We start from the raw sequence: 17230 nt of genomic DNA on the forward strand, positions 1-17230 counted from the left end.
CTCTTTAACAGAAATCTTCATCACTTTTCTGTTGTAGAGTAAATAGTACAAACCGGCACTATTTTAAAATAACAAACTCTTGATAGAAGAAATAAAAACTACAACTAAACACCATAAACTCTTTACCATCCCCGTGGAGATGCTACTTGTTCAGAGCGGCAAAGAGAATGACTGGGGGGCGGGGCCAGAGGAGGGGCTATATGGACAGCTTTTGCTGGGTGCCTCTTTGCCATTTCCTGTTAAGGAAGAGAATATTCCCACAAGTAAGGATGAAGCCGTGGACCGGACACACCTATGTAGGAGAAATTATGTTTGTTATTATTTAGGTTCTGTATTATGTTTTCCAAAAAACGGTACTTCAATAACCTGTTTACTTTTCTGCACTGTCCGTCAAACACAACACAGAAAAGTAGTTATATGAAGGTTCTGGATTTTTCATTCCTATAGACTTTGCACATGCGCAAATTCAGCAAGTCATGTGGCTGACGATCTGATGATGCAAGCACAACAGTCCGTGCATGGACAGAAAAAATTATTTGCGAGTCGGTTACTTGAGGGGCATATGGAATCATGTTAAGAAGATATAGCTTTAGGGGCTGAGTTTGGGTGCCATTTTTAACGGTCCGGATTCACAGTTTGAACATAGAATGCAGCACTATACGATGTGACCTAGTATATTTGAAAGGTTGCAAACGTATCACCAAGATTAAATCTTTTGATTGAGGTAATTATATAAGTAGTTTTTACTGTCCCTTTATGTGTTGTATCACTCTCTGTTCTGCCTTTTTCTCCTTATTTATTCTTGATATCTGCCTGCAATCCAATATTTGTTCTCTTATTCCATGTTTTAGGGCAGTATAGAAAGGTTGGTCTCCCAGGATCTTGCTGCAGACATGGCACAGTCTCCTGATTCTGAGAAGCTGGTCTGGAGCCCTGGCCTGGATGTTACCCCTCTCTCTGTGGCTGCCCTGGAACTGAAGCTTGGATCAGTGATTACTTTGCTGCTGCTTACCTTTATAAGTGGCCTAGCTCCCCTTTTTATATTTAGGCGCCCTGGGAGCACAGACTCTTCAGGTAAAAGTACTGTGATTTGTTCCCTGAATGCATTTGTAAAGAGGGTTATATTACTATAGGACTAGTGGGCATGGTCTGGTAGGAGGGTATGTGCCATTTTTTTAAGGTTCTATCTAATCTTTTAAAATGTATATAATTAAAATGTTTTGCTATTTGGATTTATCATGAACAAAAATCATACCCTTGTTAGCATTTATGCTACAATGGGGTTGTTTTTAAATAACTGGACTACCTACCGTTTTCCCCCAAAAATATCTTTATCCAGCTATCATCATATCAGATGCTTTAAAATATCCCTTACTTTAGAATGTCTTAATCCAGCTGGGATTTCAAAGGCTTTTATGTGAATGAGAAAATGTGATAGTAAATCCTAGCGTTTGTGAAATGCTAGGATTTACCAGTGGAACAAAGAAAGGGAACTTTCAGTCATAAAGTATAAAATACTTCGTGCTGAAAGTTCCTTTATTTGCCTGAAGAGTACGCTGCGCTGAGCTCCTCAGGTAGCCCATGACAGAACGCTATTTTTCAGTGAGGTAAAGTTTCCACCTCTTAGCCACTAGCCGTGCGGGCCAGTTGGCATTATCCCTTTATAGCTAGCACGCTATTGACTAAAATCACCTCAGGGATAAAATAGTGTTCTGCCGTGGTCGGCCTGAGGCGCTCAGTGCAGCAAACGCTGCAGACAAATAAAGGAACTCTCAGCATGAAGTATTTCCTACTTCATGACTGAAAGTCCCCTTTATTTGCTACATTAGTAAATCCTAGTGTTCCACAAACTCTAAGATTTACTGTCACTTTAAGAAAGCATTTATAAATGTGATACTCTAAACAGACTTGAGAAATGTTTTTCATTGATAAGACAATTCTAATTTAATATTTAAAACACCTGTAATATGCTTCATGTTCATCCTTAGCATACTTGTAACTGCTGGTTGTTTTATCTCCATCCCAGGCAAGCATCACAGGATACTGAGTCTTGTTAGCTGCTTCTCTAGTGGGGTGTTCCTGGCTACCTGTCTTTTGGATTTAGTGCCCAATTACCTTTCTGGTATTAATGATGCTCTGCAGAGGTTGAATATTGTGGTATGTATGAGCTAGCTTACTCTACTTTTTGTATTTAAAATGTATAGAACTTCCAGGCTTTCAATATGCATACAAGTTCCTGCCCCTTTAAAAGTAGACACTAATTAAACAAGAGGTCATGACTGCATTTAAGCAGACAGACAGGAACTAAGAAACACATACTCGCCAACTTTAAGAGAGCCATCCTCTCTCAACGTGAGGATTATTTTTGTTACTTTCTTTTAAGGAAAAAGATTCCTTCTAATTTTTAATTGAACGTTGAATCCCTGGGCTCTAGTTTGGTTGGTAGCTGGCATCTGAGTAGATCAGTTTGTCCTTATTTCCCTCTCACAGAAAAAATATTTGTAATTTTTCTAATCACTTCAATTTGTAGAAAAATAATTTTTACTTTTATGGGTTGCCACAAGGAAGTGTGCACATGGACTTAGTCGAGATGCTAGAATATTATGAACCCCTGTGAAATGCTAATTGAAAGGGACAGTCTGCTCTTGTTAAAAAGGTTGATAATCCCTTTATTACACATCACACAGATTTGTATAATCAACATCGTTATATTAATATGATTTTTACCTCCGTGATTACCTTGAATAAAAGCTTCTGCAAAGTGCAAAACTGCCCCCTTATTTCAGTTCTTTTGACAGACTTCCATTTTAGCCCATCAGTGCTGACTCATAAAAAAACTCCACGAGAGTGAACACAATGTAATCTATATGGCACACATGAACTAGTGCTTTCTAGCTGTGAAAAAATAGGTTTAGCTTTCAACAAAGAATACCAAGAGAACAAAGCAAATTTGATGATAAACGTAAATTGGAAAGTTGTTTATATACCTGTTATAAAGATACATTGTATATTCAAGTTACTTTACATTATAAATAATAATATTCAATTTAATCTTACAAGCCAAGTTAGTTGTGTTTTTTTTGTTTGTTTTTTTTTTTTTTGGGGGGGGGTTAAATATAAAATTAAAGCAAATTTTATATCTTGGCCCATCCTACCAATACTTATGAAGGGAGAACCCCTTCAATGCAGGTGGGGTGGACACAAGTATATCACGCCCCTTTTACCTCTAAGAATAGTACCTGGCCTACTCCCCTTCATTCCTAGTCACTGTCATACAATGAACAGGACTGGGTTCCCTTCATGCATATAAAGTTTGCTGGTACTTACTATGTGGCACTACAGTGTTTCCCCAGATTAGTGGTAATTACCAACATTGGGTTGGTGAGGACAAATGTTGCAAGCTTCAGGCTGACTTGCAGTGCTCCCATTTTAGCTGAGGGTTGCTTCCTATAGGCACCGCCATCTTCCCTGGTGACACAGTAAGGGCTCCATGACCGTTTTCCAGCATTACAGTGTGCTGTCGTCTGGAGTTACTAGGCAGATAAGTTGCCTGAAATCCTTTTGTGTGTGTTGCACCTCTGCAGTCTGGCTTTTTATGACTGCATCTGAAGGCTGATTACCACTATATTTAATATGGAAAGTATAGGATCTACTGACAATGCCTGGGATGTGCAGCCTTCTGTCTCATGTTTAAAGGGAAAAAATTGTATTCGACTTGGCAGTTTTCCCTTTATTTCAGTCTATCTTACTGTTTTCCTTTTTTCTCTCTCTCATTTCTGTTTCATTCCTCAGCCTCAGATTGTGTTCTATGTAACAACTCAACATGGGAAGATACAAACTCGTTTTAATATTAAGTATTAAGTACAATATCAAGTATTTGCAGGAAATTGTTTGTTTATCTAGACCATTAAAAACCTGAAGTTGATTTTGTGGAGGCTCAAATGTTTTCTTTCCTAAGACATGAAGAGTCCACAACGTCATTCCAATTACTAGTGGGATATTCACTCCTGGCCAGCAGGATGAGGCAAAGAGCACCCCAGCAAAGCTTTTAAGTGTCACTTTCCTTACGCATAACCCCCAGTCATTCTCTTTGCCAATGGAGGACGTGAAGTTGGTGTCTGAAGATATTATTCCTTTTTTGGGTACTTTTCCCTGCAAGCAAGGATTTGGGTTTAGCTGTGTCCACATCAATCTCTTGAGTAAGAGTAGTGGTGGCTTTTAAGCAGTTAGAAAGTGGTGAGGTGGTTCTTGATTTGTTTTCTAACATATTTGCTGCCCTAGATATAGAAAGCCAAAGTTGGTTACTCTGTTATTTCTTTTTCTACAGGTCTCTGATAGGAGTATGTGTCCTTTCACACCTTGTGAGCTGTCTTCCTGCCCGACAGCTGCAAATGCAGGTAAGTGCCACGTGTCTTCTAGGTACTGGAGACTTGCACTATCTTATTGTAATTCTGCATTAATTTTCATGGGACATTTATAATCCTTTATTGAGGATTCTTTGGGGCAGTTTGCAGGCACTATTTGTATGTGAGAGACTAAGGGGTTAACGGCTTTCCTTATAGGTTTGGGATGGCTTCTTACCTTATGGCTATATGATTTTTATTTTCAACAAGCATCTCTAGTGATGGGATTGTGTTTTTTTATGTGGGGGATGTTTTAAAAGGTTACTTCCGTTTTTACTTCAGGGTCTAGAAACGCACGCTTTTTACTTATGGCACAGTTTCTTTTGATGCCGCTCACGTGACCTCCCAATCTTCTGAGCGAAGTGATGTCATTTCTGTGAGTTTTTCTTCGTTGCGTCTATGAGATATCGCCTGGCCGACTGGAGAGTCCTTAGTTAATTCGGCTTCTGAAGGTTACAGTAGGGCACCTCAGCTTCTGAGGCGTAGAGGTGTATTTTTTATTTATTTAGCCTAGCGTTTTGAAGAAAAGTCTAGTTTTTTTCTTAAAGTGACAATCCTTACTTTTTGGCTACTTTATCAGCTATGGATAATGAACAGGAGTCTGTTTGTTTTGATAAATGCTTATTATGTTTGGAGGCTCAAATTGTCTTACCTATGCAATTTTGTTCCTCATGTTTAGAAAAAAAAAACTTAAAATGTAAAGATAAATTACTTGTTTCTGAGCCTAATGTCTCTCAGGATGATGCTGTTCAGGCAATGCCACAGCTCTCTCCACAAACGTTCTAAGGCTTCACATAGAATGCCCTGCAGTTCTTCTCAGCCTCCTGGAGGAGTGTATTTGCCAATAGATTTTGCTGCTCATATATCTTCTGCGGCTTTATATGCTTTTCCCATGATGGGAAAGCGCAAGAGGAAATCTAAACATTTTTCTGATAGTAAGGTGTCTGTCCCATCTGCTGCTCCCATAAGTCTGATGAGGAGGATACCTCGGTAGCTTCTGAGGGTGAAATATCAGACTCTGACATTATAAATTCTTTGACTGATTCTGAAGAAGTAAACTTTAGATTTAAGCTTGAACGCCTTCGTTTACTGTTAAAGGAGGTACTGGCTACTTTTGATGACTCTGATTCTTCTGTCGCTGTCAACCCTAAGAAATCTAGTAAGCTTAACAAATTACTATGATGCTCCTTCCTCTGTGGAAGTGTTTCCTGTTCTAGACCGTGTGTCGGAGATCATTGCACAGGAATGGGATAAGCTAGGGATTCCTTTTCTTCTGTTATGTGTGATCAGTCCACGGGTCATCATTACTTCTGGGATATAACTCCTCCCCAACAGGAAATGCAAGAGGATTCACCCAGCAGAGCTGCATATAGCTCCTCCCCTCTACGTCAGTCCCAGTCATTCTCTTGCACCCAACGACTAGATAGGATGTGTGAGAGGACTATGGTGATTATACTTAGTTTTTATGACTTCAATCAAAAGTTTGTTATTTTACAATAGCACCGGAGCGTGTTATTACTTCTCTGGCAGAGTTTGAGGAAGAATCTGCCAGAGTTTTTTACTATGATTTTAACCGGAGTAGTTAAGATCATATTGCTGTTCTCGGCCATCTGAGGGAGGTAAAGGCTTCAGATCAGGGGACAGCGGGCAGATGTATCTGCATTGAGGTATGTAGCAGTTTTTATTTTCTGAATGGAATTGATGAGAAAATCCTGCCATACCGTTAAAATGACATGTATGTATACACTTCAGTATTCTGGGGATGGTATTTCACCGGAACTACTCTGCTAAAGGTCACTAATACTTTTAATAACTATTTATCATGTTAAACGTTTTTGCTGGAATGTAGAATCGTTTACATTGCTGAGGTACTGTGTGAATAGATATTTGGGCATTATTTTCCACTTGGCAGTTTTTTGCTTGTAATTGTGACAGTTTCGTTTCTCTTCACTGCTGTGTGGGAGAGGGAGGGGCCGTTTTTGGCGCTCTTTACTACGCATCAAAAAATTCCAGTCAGTCACTTTTATTTTTCCTGCATGATCCGGTTCATCTCTGACAGATCTCAGGGGTCTTCAAACTTCTTTGAAGGGAGGTAACTTCTCTCAGCAGAGCTGTGAGAATTCTTATAGTGACTGTGCATAAAAACGTTGCTTTGTACTTTTTATATCAAATTTAATTATTGTTATTTTACTAATGGGAACAATCCTTTGCTAAGAGTTGTGTTGTTTTAAAGTTTGATGCTATAACTGTTTTTCATTATTTCAACTGTTATTTAATCGTTTAGTACCTCTTTGAGGCACAGTATTTTTTTGCTAAAAAAGATTATAACCAAGTTGTAAGTTTTTTGCTAGTGTGTTAAACATGTCTGACTCAGAGGAAGATATCTGCGTCATTTGTTCCAATGCCAAGGTGGAGCCCAATAGAAATTTATGTACTAACTGTATTGATGCTACTTTAAATAAAAGTCAATCTGTACAATGTGAACAAATTTCACCTAACAGCGAGGGGAGAGTTATGCCGACTAACTCGCCTCACGCGGCAGTACCTGCATCTCCCGCCCGGGAGGTGCGTGATATTATGGCGCCTAGTACATCTGGGCGGCCATTACAGATAACATTACAAGATATGGCTACTGTTATGACTGAAGTTTTGTCTAAATTACCAGAACTAAGAGGCAAGCGTGATCACTCTGGGGTGAGAACAGAGTGCGCTGACAATGCTAGGGCCATGTCTGATACTGCGTCACAGCTCGCAGAGCATGAGGACGGAGAGCTTCATTCTGTGGGTGACGGTTCTGATCCAAACAAATTGGACTCAGATATTTCAAATTTTAAGTTTAAATTGGAGAACCTCCGTGTATTACTAGGGGAGGTCTTAGCAGCTCTTAACGATTGTAACACCGTTGCAATACCAGAGAAACTGTGTAGGTTGGATAAATACTTTGCGGTACCGGCGAGTACTGACGTTTTTCCTATACCTAAGAGACTAACTGAAATTGTTACTAAGGAGTGGGATAGACCCAGTGTGCCGTTCTCACCCCCTCCAATATTTAGAAAGATGTTCCCAATAGACGCCACCACTAGGGACTTATGGCAGACGGTCCCCAAGGTGGAGGGAGCAGTTTCTACTTTAGCTAAGCGTACCACTATCCCGGTGGAGGATAGCTGTGCTTTTTCAGATCCAATGGATAAAAAGTTAGAGGGTTACCTTAAGAAAATGTTTGTTCAACAAGGTTTTATATTACAACCCCTTGCATGTATCGCGCCGATTACGGCTGCGGCAGCATTTTGGATTGAGTCGCTGGAAGAGAACCTTAGTTCATCTACGCTAGACGACATTACGGACAGGCTTAGAGTCCTTAAACTAGCTAATTCTTTCATTTCGGAGGCCGTAGTACATTTAACTAAACTCACGGCTAAGAACTCAGGATTCGCCATACAGGCACGTAGGGCGCTGTGGCTAAAATCCTGGTCAGCTGATGTGACTTCTAAGTCCAAATTACTTAATATACCTTTCAAGGGGCAGTCTTTATTTGGGCCCGGTTTGAAAGAAATTATCGCTGACATTACAGGTGGTAAGGGCCACGCCCTACCTCAAGACAAAGCCAAGGCTAAGGCTAGACAGTCTAATTTTCGTCCCTTTCGGAATTTCAAAACAGGAGCAGCATCAACCTCCACTGCACCAAAACAGGAAGGAGCTGTTGCTCGTTACAGGCAAGGCTGGAAGCCTAACCAGTCCTGGAACAAGAGCAAGCAGGCCAGGAAACCTGCTGCTGCCCCAAAGACAGCATGAACCGAGAGCCCCCGATCCGGGACCGGATCTAGTGGGGGGCAGACTCTCTCTCTTTGCCCAGGCCTGGGCAAGAGATGTTCAGGATCCCTGGGCTCTAGAGATCATATCTCAGGGATACCTTCTAGACTTCAAATTATCTCCCCCAAGAGGGAGATTTCATCTGTCAAGGTTGTCAACAAACCAGATAAAGAAAGAAGCGTTTCTACGCTGCGTACAAGATCTGTTATTAATGGGAGTGATCCATCCGGTTCCACGGTCGGAACAAGGACAAGGGTTCTACTCAAACCTGTTTGTGGTTCCCAAAAAAGAGGGAACTTTCAGGCCAATTTTAGATTTAAAGATTCTAAACAAATTCCTAAGAGTTCCATCGTTCAAAATGGAAACTATTCGGACAATCTTACCCATGATCCAAGAGGGTCAGTACATGACCACAGTGGATTTAAAGGATGCTTACCTTCACATACCGATCCACAAAGATCATCACCGGTACCTAAGGTTTGCCTTCTTAGACAGGCACTACCAGTTTGTAGCTCTTCCATTCGGACTGGCTACGGCTCCAAGAATATTCACAAAGGTTCTGGGTGCCCTTCTAGCGGTACTAAGACCGCGAGGGATTTCGGTAGCTCCGTACCTAGACGACATTCTAATACAAGCTTCAAGCTTTCAAACTGCCAAGTCTCATACAGAGTTAGTTCTGGCATTTCTAAGGTCGCATGGATGGAAGGTGAACGAAAAGAAGAGTTCTCTTTTTCCTCTCACAAGAGTTCCATTCTTGGGGACTCTTATAGATTCTGTAGAAATGAAGATTTACCTGACAGAAGACAGGTTAACAAAGCTTCAAAATGCATGCCGCGTCCTTCATTCCATTCAACACCCGTCAGTAGCTCAATGCATGGAGGTGATCGGCTTAATGGTAGCGGCAATGGACATAGTACCCTTTGCACGCCTACACCTCAGACCGCTGCAATTATGCATGCTAAGTCAGTGGAATGGGGATTACTCAGATTTGTCCCCTACTCTGAATCTGAATCAAGAGACCAGAAATTCTCTTCTATGGTGGCTTCATCGGCCACACCTGTCCAGGGGGATGCCATTCAGCAGGCCAGACTGGACAATTGTAACAACAGACGCCAGCCTACTAGGTTGGGGCGCTGTCTGGAATTCTCTGAAGGCTCAGGGACTATGGAATCAGGAGGAGAGTCTCCTTCCAATAAACATTCTGGAATTGAGAGCAGTTCTCAATGCCCTTCTGGCTTGGCCCCAGTTAACAACTCGGGGGTTCATCAGGTTTCAGTCGGACAACATCACGACTGTAGCTTACATCAACCATCAGGGAGGGACAAGAAGCCCCCTAGCAATGATGGAAGTATCAAAGATAATTCGCTGGGCAGAGTCTCACTCTTGCCACCTGTCAGCAATCCACATCCCGGGAGTGGAGAACTGGGAGGCGGATTTCTTGAGTCGCCAGACTTTTCATCCGGGGGAGTGGGAACTTCATCCGGAGGTCTTTGCCCAAATACTTCGACGTTGGGGCAAACCAGAGATAGATCTCATGGCGTCTCGCCAGAACGCCAAACTTCCTCGCTACGGGTCCAGATCCAGGGATCCGGGAGCAGTTCTGATAGATGCTTTGACAGCACCTTGGAACTTCAGGATGGCTTATGTGTTTCCACCCTTCCCGCTGCTTCCTCGATTGATTGCCAAAATCAAACAGGAGAGAGCATCAGTAATTCTAATAGCACCTGCATGGCCACGCAGGACTTGGTATGCAGATCTGGTGGACATGTCATCCTGTCCGCCTTGGTCTCTACCTCTAAGACAGGACCTTCTGATACAGGGTCCATTCAAACATCAAAATCTAACTTCTCTGAAGCTGACTGCTTGGAAATTGAACGCTTGATTTTATCAAAACGTGGTTTTTCTGAGTCGGTTATTGATACCCTGATTCAGGCTAGGAAGCCTGTTACCAGAAGGATTTACCATAAAATATGGCGGAAATACCTATACTGGTGCGAATCCAAAGGTTACTCCTGGAGTAAGGTTAGGATCGCTAGGATATTGTCTTTTCTACAAGAAGGTTTAGAAAAGGGTTTATCAGCTAGTTCATTAAAGGGACAGATTTCAGCTCTGTCCATCTTGTTACACAGACGTCTGTCAGAAAATCCAGACGTCCAGTCCTTTTGTCAGGCTTTAGCTAGGATCAAGCCTGTATTTAAAGCTGTTGCTCCACCATGGAGTTTAAACTTAGTTCTTAACGTTTTACAGGGTGTTCCGTTTGAACCCCTTCATTCCATTGATATAAAAATGTTATCTTGGAAAGTTCTGTTTTTAATGGCTATTTCCTCGGCTCGAAGAGTCTCTGAGTTATCAGCCTTACATTGTGATTCCCCTTATCTGATTTTTCACTCAGACAAGGTAGTTCTGCGTACTAAACCTGGGTTCTTACCTAAGGTAGTCACTAACAGGAACATCAATCAAGAGATTGTTGTACCATCCTTGTGTCCAAATCCTTCTTCAAAGAAGGAACGTCTTCTACACAATCTGGATGTAGTTCGTGCCCTCAAGTTCTACTTACAGGCAACTAAAGATTTTCGCCAAACTTCTTCCTTGTTTGTCGTTTACTCTGGACAGAGGAGAGGTCAAAAAGCTTCTGCTACCTCTCTCTCTTTTTGGCTTCGTAGCATAATACGTTTAGCCTATGAGACTGCTGGACAGCAGCCTCCTGAAAGAATTACAGCTCACTCCACTAGAGCTGTGGCTTCCACTTGGGCCTTTAAGAATGAGGCCTCTGTTGAACAGATTTGCAAGGCTGCAACTTGGTCTTCGCTTCATACTTTTTCCAAATTTTACAAATTTGACACTTTTGCTTCTTCGGAGGCTATTTTTGGGAGAAAGGTTCTTCAGGCAGTGGTTCCTTCTATATAATGAGCCTGCCTATCCCTCCCGTCATCCGTGTACTTTTGCTTTGGTATTGGTATCCCAGAAGTAATGATGACCCGTGGACTGATCACACATAACAGAAGAAAACATAATTTATGCTTACCTGATAAATTCCTTTCTTCTGTTGTGTGATCAGTCCACGGCCCGCCCTGTTTTAAGGCAGGTAAATATCTTTTAAATTATACTCCAGTCACCACTTCACCCTTGGTTACTCCTTTCTCGTTGATTCTTGGTCGAATGACTGGGACTGACGTAGAGGGGAGGAGCTATATGCAGCTCTGCTGGGTGAATCCTCTTGCATTTCCTGTTGGGGAGGAGTTATATCCCAGAAGTAATGATGACCCGTGGACTGATCACACAACAGAAGAAAGGAATTTATCAGGTAAGCATAAATTATGTTTTTCCCTGTCTTTAAAAAGATGTTTCCTGTTGCTGACTCCATTCGAGACTCATGGTGCACGGTGCCTAAGGTAGAAGGGGCTATTTCTACTCTGGCCAAGAGAATCAAGATTCCTATAGAGGATAGCTGATCTTTTAAGGATCCCATGGACAAGAAGCTGGAGGCTTATTTAAAGAAAATGTATGTTCATCAGGGTCTACAATGGCAACCTGCAGTTTGTATTGCCACAGTAACAAGTGTAGCATCGTATTGGTGTGATGCTTTGTCCAAATTGATTTTAGAGGAGATCCAAGATAGGATTAAGGTTCTCAAACTAGCCAGTTCCTTTATCTCTGATTCTAACATGCAAGTCATTAGACTGGGAGCCAACATGTCTGTCTTCACTATCCTAGCCCGCAGGGCTCTGTGGCTAAAATCTTGGTCAGCTGATGTTACCTCCAAGTCCAAGCTCCTGTCGCTACCTTTATAAGGGTAAGACCCTGTTTGGTCCTGGTCTGGCGGAGATAATTTCTATAATTATGGGTGGAAAGGGGCCCTTTCTACCACAAGACATGAAGAATAGACCTAAGGGACGTCAAAATTCTAATTTTTGTTCCTTTCATAACTTCAAAGGTCAAAAGTCTTCCTCTCCCTCCTCCAAGCCGGAGCAGTCAAAGTCCTCTTGGAGATCCAATCAGACTTGGAATAAGGGGAAGCAATCAAAGAAGCCTTCATCTGAGACTAAGTCAGCATGAAGGGTCTGCCCCTGGTCCGGGATTGGATCAAGTAGGGGGGGCAAACTTTTCTTGTTTCTGCAAACTTGCATACGCAATGTCCCAGACCCTTGGGTTGTAGACATAGTATCTCAGGTTAACAAAATAAAATTCAAGACTCGTCCTACCAGGGGCAGATTCCTCCTCTCAAGGTTATCTGTGGACCAGGTAAAAAGAGAGGCATTCTTAAGCTGCGTTCAGGACCTTTCCTCCCTGGGAGTAATTTGTTCCAGTTCCAGTAAGGAAACAGGGTCTAGGATTCTATTCAAATCTGTTTGTGGTTCCCAAAAAAGATGGAACTTTTCGACCCATTTTAGACCTAAAGTGTTTCAACAAATTTCTCTGGGTACTGTCCTTCAAAATAAAAACCATACATTCCATTCTTTACTTGGTCCAAGAGGGTCAGTTCATGACGACCATAAACCTGAAGGACGCGTATCTTCATGTTCCCATCCAGAGGGATCATCACCAGTTCCTGACATTCGCTTTTCTAGACAAGCACTTTCAATTTGTTACTCTTCCGTTTTGGCCTTGCCACAGCTCCCAGAATTTTCACAAAGGTTCTGGGAGCTCTCTTGGCAGTTGTCAGGTCTCAGGGAATTGCAGTGGCGCCTTACCTGGACGACATATTGTTTCAGTCGCCATCTTTTCAACTAGCAAACTCTCATACAGAGATCTTTTTGTCTTTTCTATGTTCCCACGGATGGAAACTGAATCTGGAGAAGAGTTTCCTTGTTCCAGCTACAAGGGTGTGTTTCTTAGGGACCATCATAGATTCCCTATCTATGAAGATTTTTCTGACGGAGGTCAGAAAATCCAAACTTCTCTACTCTTGCCTCTCTCTCTCCAGTCTACTGTTCGGCCATCAGTGGCTCAATGCATGGAGGTAATTGGTCTGATGGTCGCTTCCATGGACATTATTCTTTTTGCTTGATTCCATTTGAGAGCTCTGCAATTATGCATGCCCAGACAATGGAACGGAGATAATTCGGATCTGTCTCAGAGGATAGATCTGGATCAGTTGACAAGAGACTCTCTCGTGGTGGATTTCTCAGGATCATCTGTCTCATGGCACATGCTTCTGGAGACCCTCCTAGGTGATGGTGACCACAGACGCCAGCCTGCTAGGCTGGAGAGCAGTCTGGGACTCGTTAAAGGCTCAGGGCCTATGGACTCGTCTCGTCAGAACGCCAAGCTGCCAAGATATGGTTCAAGGTCAAGAGATCCTCAGGCCGCCCTGATACTCTGGCGGTTCCTTGGGATTTCGGTCTAGCATACCTGTTTCCTCCGTTTTGCGCTCCTTCCATGAGTCATTGCTCGTATCAAGCAGTAGAGAGCATCTGTAATTCTAATAGCTCCTGCATGGCCTCGCAGGATCTGGTTTGCAGACCTATTGAAGATGTCATCTCTTCCCCCTTGGAGGTTACCTCTGAGGAAGGACCTTCTAACTCAGGGACCTTTCCTCCATCCAAATCTCGTTTCTCTGAAGCTGACTGCATGGCGATTGAACGCTTAGTTCTGGCTAAGCATGGGTTTTCTGAGTCAGTCATTTATACCATGCTTCAGGCTCGCAAGCCTGTTACTCGTAAAATTTACCCTAACGTATGGCATAAATACCTTTTTTTATTGGTGTGAATCTAAGGGCTATTCTTGGATTCCGGATTCCTAGAATTTTGTCTTTTCACCAGGAAGGTCTGGAGAAAGGGTTGTCAGTCAGTTCTCTGAAAAGTCAGATTTCTGCTTTATCTTTTCTTTTACATAAGCCTCTGGTGAATGTGCCAGATGTTCAAGCCTTTTGTCAGGCCCTGGTCAGAATCAGGCTTGTGTTTAAACCTGTTGCTCCTCCTTGGAGCCTTAACCTAGTTCTTCGAGTTTTGCAGCAGGCTCTGTTTGAGCCAATACATTCTGTAGTATTAAGATGTTATCTTGGAAAGTTTTGTTTCTTATTGCTATTTCTTCTGCTCGCAGAGTTTCTGAACTCTCGGCTCTGCAGTGCGATTTGCCTTACCTTATTTTTCATGCGGATAAGGCGGTCCTTTGTACTAAATTGAGATTTCTCCCTAAGGTGGTTTCGGATAGAAATATTAATCAGGAAATTGTTGTTCCTTCTCTTTGTCCTAATCCTTCTTTTCATAAGGAACGTCTGCTGCATAACTTGAGAGAAATAGTTTGAATTCCTGAGCCAACCTACAACAAATCTCGCCAAAGAAATTAAGCTATATAATTCCAAATCTGTAAGTGCCAAACCACCATGTCTTTTTTCCCAGAAAGAATCTTTTCAGGGCAATTCTGGGTATTTTCCCTTGCCATATAAAATGCGATAATGAAGAATAAAAATTACGAAGATCTTTTTTATTAAGAATTATAGGAATATTCTGAATTACATAAAGAATCTTGGGAAAAGAGAGATTAACATGGCAACCCTTCCCGAAATGTTGAGCGGCAAGTTATGCCAATGGTGCAAGTCTTCCTTGACCTTAGAAAGTATATTTGTAATGTTTAAGGTATACCAGTACACAGATCTCTTGAGATACTAATACCAAGATATGTAAATGTGTTGCCACTTTAAATGGTATAGATACTATAGAGGGATGATGTTCCTTGAGCCAGAAAATGTCTGATTTTGTTCTATTTACTTTATAGCCAGAGAACGCGCTAAATATTTCAATCTCTTGTAAGAGTTGCGGGATATTTCTCGAAAGATAAGAAATATAGATTAAGAGATCATTGGCATAGAGGGCAACCTTAATTTCTCTTTTACAAATTTTAATCCCTTTAATTCTTTGACGGATAGCAATAGCTAAAGATTCTATAGCTATGATAAATAGAAGAGGTGAAAGCGGGCAGCCCTGCCTAGTCCCTTGTTTTAAGGTAATGTTCTCTGTCAATTGACCATTGATTAACAAAGCTGTTTTGGAAGTTTTATAAATATTCTTCACGAAGCGCAGAAAAAGCCAGTGCAAACCAAATCTTTCCAGAGAAAATAAAAAGTATGATTGTGGTGCACCGAGTCGAACACCTTTTCCGCATCCAGTGAAAGAACAGCCATATCCTCATACGTTCTAAGTATTGCAGTAGATACAGCTTCTTTAGATGAACAATAATCTATTGTAAGAAATAATTCTCTAATTTTAGCAGAAGCATTTCTGCCTTTAAGAAAACCAACCTGATCAGACTGGATTATTTGATTTAAAGGGCTCTGAAGTAGTTAAGATTTTGTAATCAGAGTTTAATAGAGCTATCGGCCTATAGGAACCCATTTCAAGAGGATCCTTACCTTTCTTTAAAATCAAAGTAGTCCAGGATGCAGAGAAGGCGTCCGAACATGGTGATTTGTTTACAAAATAATGATTAAAAAGCTTTTTTAAATATGGAATACTATTAAGTTTCAACATTTTCTAAAATTCGTTCAGAATTAAATCTGAACTCCATGTTTTATGTAAGGATATAGAATGTATACTATCCGAAATTTCTTAATTAGAAATAGGAGTATTAATCAAGGATAGTAAATGTTCTGGGCAACTCGGGACCGAGATACTATCCCAGAATTTTGCTTTATAGTCTAAATTGGATTCTTTATATGAGTATAAATCAGAATAATAAGAAGAAAAAGATAAAATCTTTTTTTTTATATTTATGAATATTGCCATTTAATTTAATCGCTTCAGTACCTTGAGAACTAAAGGAATTTTTAATTACTCTAACTAAGAGTTTACCCATCTTATTCCCATATCTATAATATTTAGCCTGGGCTTTTAACTCATTCAGTGTTGTAGAATGAAGAAGTAAAATATCTCGTTCTTTCTTAGCATGAAGGTCAATTTTGATGAATTAGTGCCCGGTTTTTAATAATCCTATTAAAAACAAGGGCACTCTTAATTCATCAAAATTGACATTTCACTTCTTTTCTTCAAAAACGTACCTTTTAATCCTGGAAGCCGCTCCAGCGATTCCCCCGGCCGTCGGAAACCTCTGCAGATGTCAGAAATGACGAATCTGGCTTCCTCCAATCACGGCTCCCCCCCCCCCGGAGGAATCTTGGCATGATGCAACGCAGTTATTGGAGGAAGCCGGATTCGTCATTTCGGACCCGCGAATACGGCTTGCGTTGGGTGGAGGAAGTGCTGGAGCGGCTGCCAGGATTAAAAGGTAAGTTTTTTTTTTTGTTTTTGTTTTTTTTTAAGAACACACGTAAAATGTCAATTTTGATGAATTAAAGTGCCCTTGTTTTTAATAGGATTATTAAAACCCGGGCACTAATTCATCAAAATTGACCATCACTTTAACCCAATTTTCATTGGAAGAGTTTAAGAGATAAGCATTGTATGTATTAACTAAATGATTTATAGTTTATTTTTCTCTCTTCCTAAGTCTTTTCTTCATATTAATCATAAAAGAAGTAATATCACCAGTTAAGACTGCCTTGGCAGTCTTTTAGAACAGCTCAGGATTATCTGTGTGCTTGATTAAAAAAAAACAATATTCCTCCCATTTTCTAACAAGGTAGTTTCTGAATTTGACATCATTGAACATGTAAGTTGGGAAATGAAAACAACGAAAAAAAGAATTAAAAGAAAAAAAGAGAAATTTTCAGTATAATAGGTGCGTGTCCGAAAGACAAAAGGGAGAGATCAATGTATCAACTCCCATATTTATTAAGCTATTGCTAATAAGAAACATATCAATCCTGGAGAACGAGCCATATTTTTTTTACATACATGTATAATTTTTGATATCGGGGTTCTGTTCTCTCCAGACATCTGATTCCCAGATTACAAAAACGTTTTCGAAACGGTTTATTCTCTTGTTTGTCTCTATTGGTCTTGGCACAACTCTTACCCTGTCTGACCCTGTCTAAGGGCTACTGTGGAATCATATTGAAATATCCTCCTAAAATTAGGTGGCCTTCTACTATTTTTAATATCCTAGTTTGGAGGAGAGTC

At 41.0% G+C, this 17230-nt stretch overlaps 1 protein-coding gene across 1 annotated transcript in view; it reads left to right on the top strand.

Annotated features, from left to right (window-relative positions):
• SLC39A1 (solute carrier family 39 member 1) overlaps window positions 1-17230 on the top strand; it is a 133135-nt gene that overhangs the window by 24634 nt on the left and 91271 nt on the right. Inside the window, exons 2-3 of the mRNA XM_053704087.1 lie at window positions 852-1074; window positions 2027-2157. Of these exons, the coding sequence (XP_053560062.1) occupies window positions 852-1074; window positions 2027-2157 (354 nt within the window). The remainder of the gene's footprint in view (window positions 1-851; window positions 1075-2026; window positions 2158-17230) is intronic.

This window comes from Bombina bombina, chromosome 1 (assembly GCF_027579735.1).
Source record: "Bombina bombina isolate aBomBom1 chromosome 1, aBomBom1.pri, whole genome shotgun sequence".
NCBI classification, from domain to species: domain Eukaryota; kingdom Metazoa; phylum Chordata; class Amphibia; order Anura; family Bombinatoridae; genus Bombina; species Bombina bombina.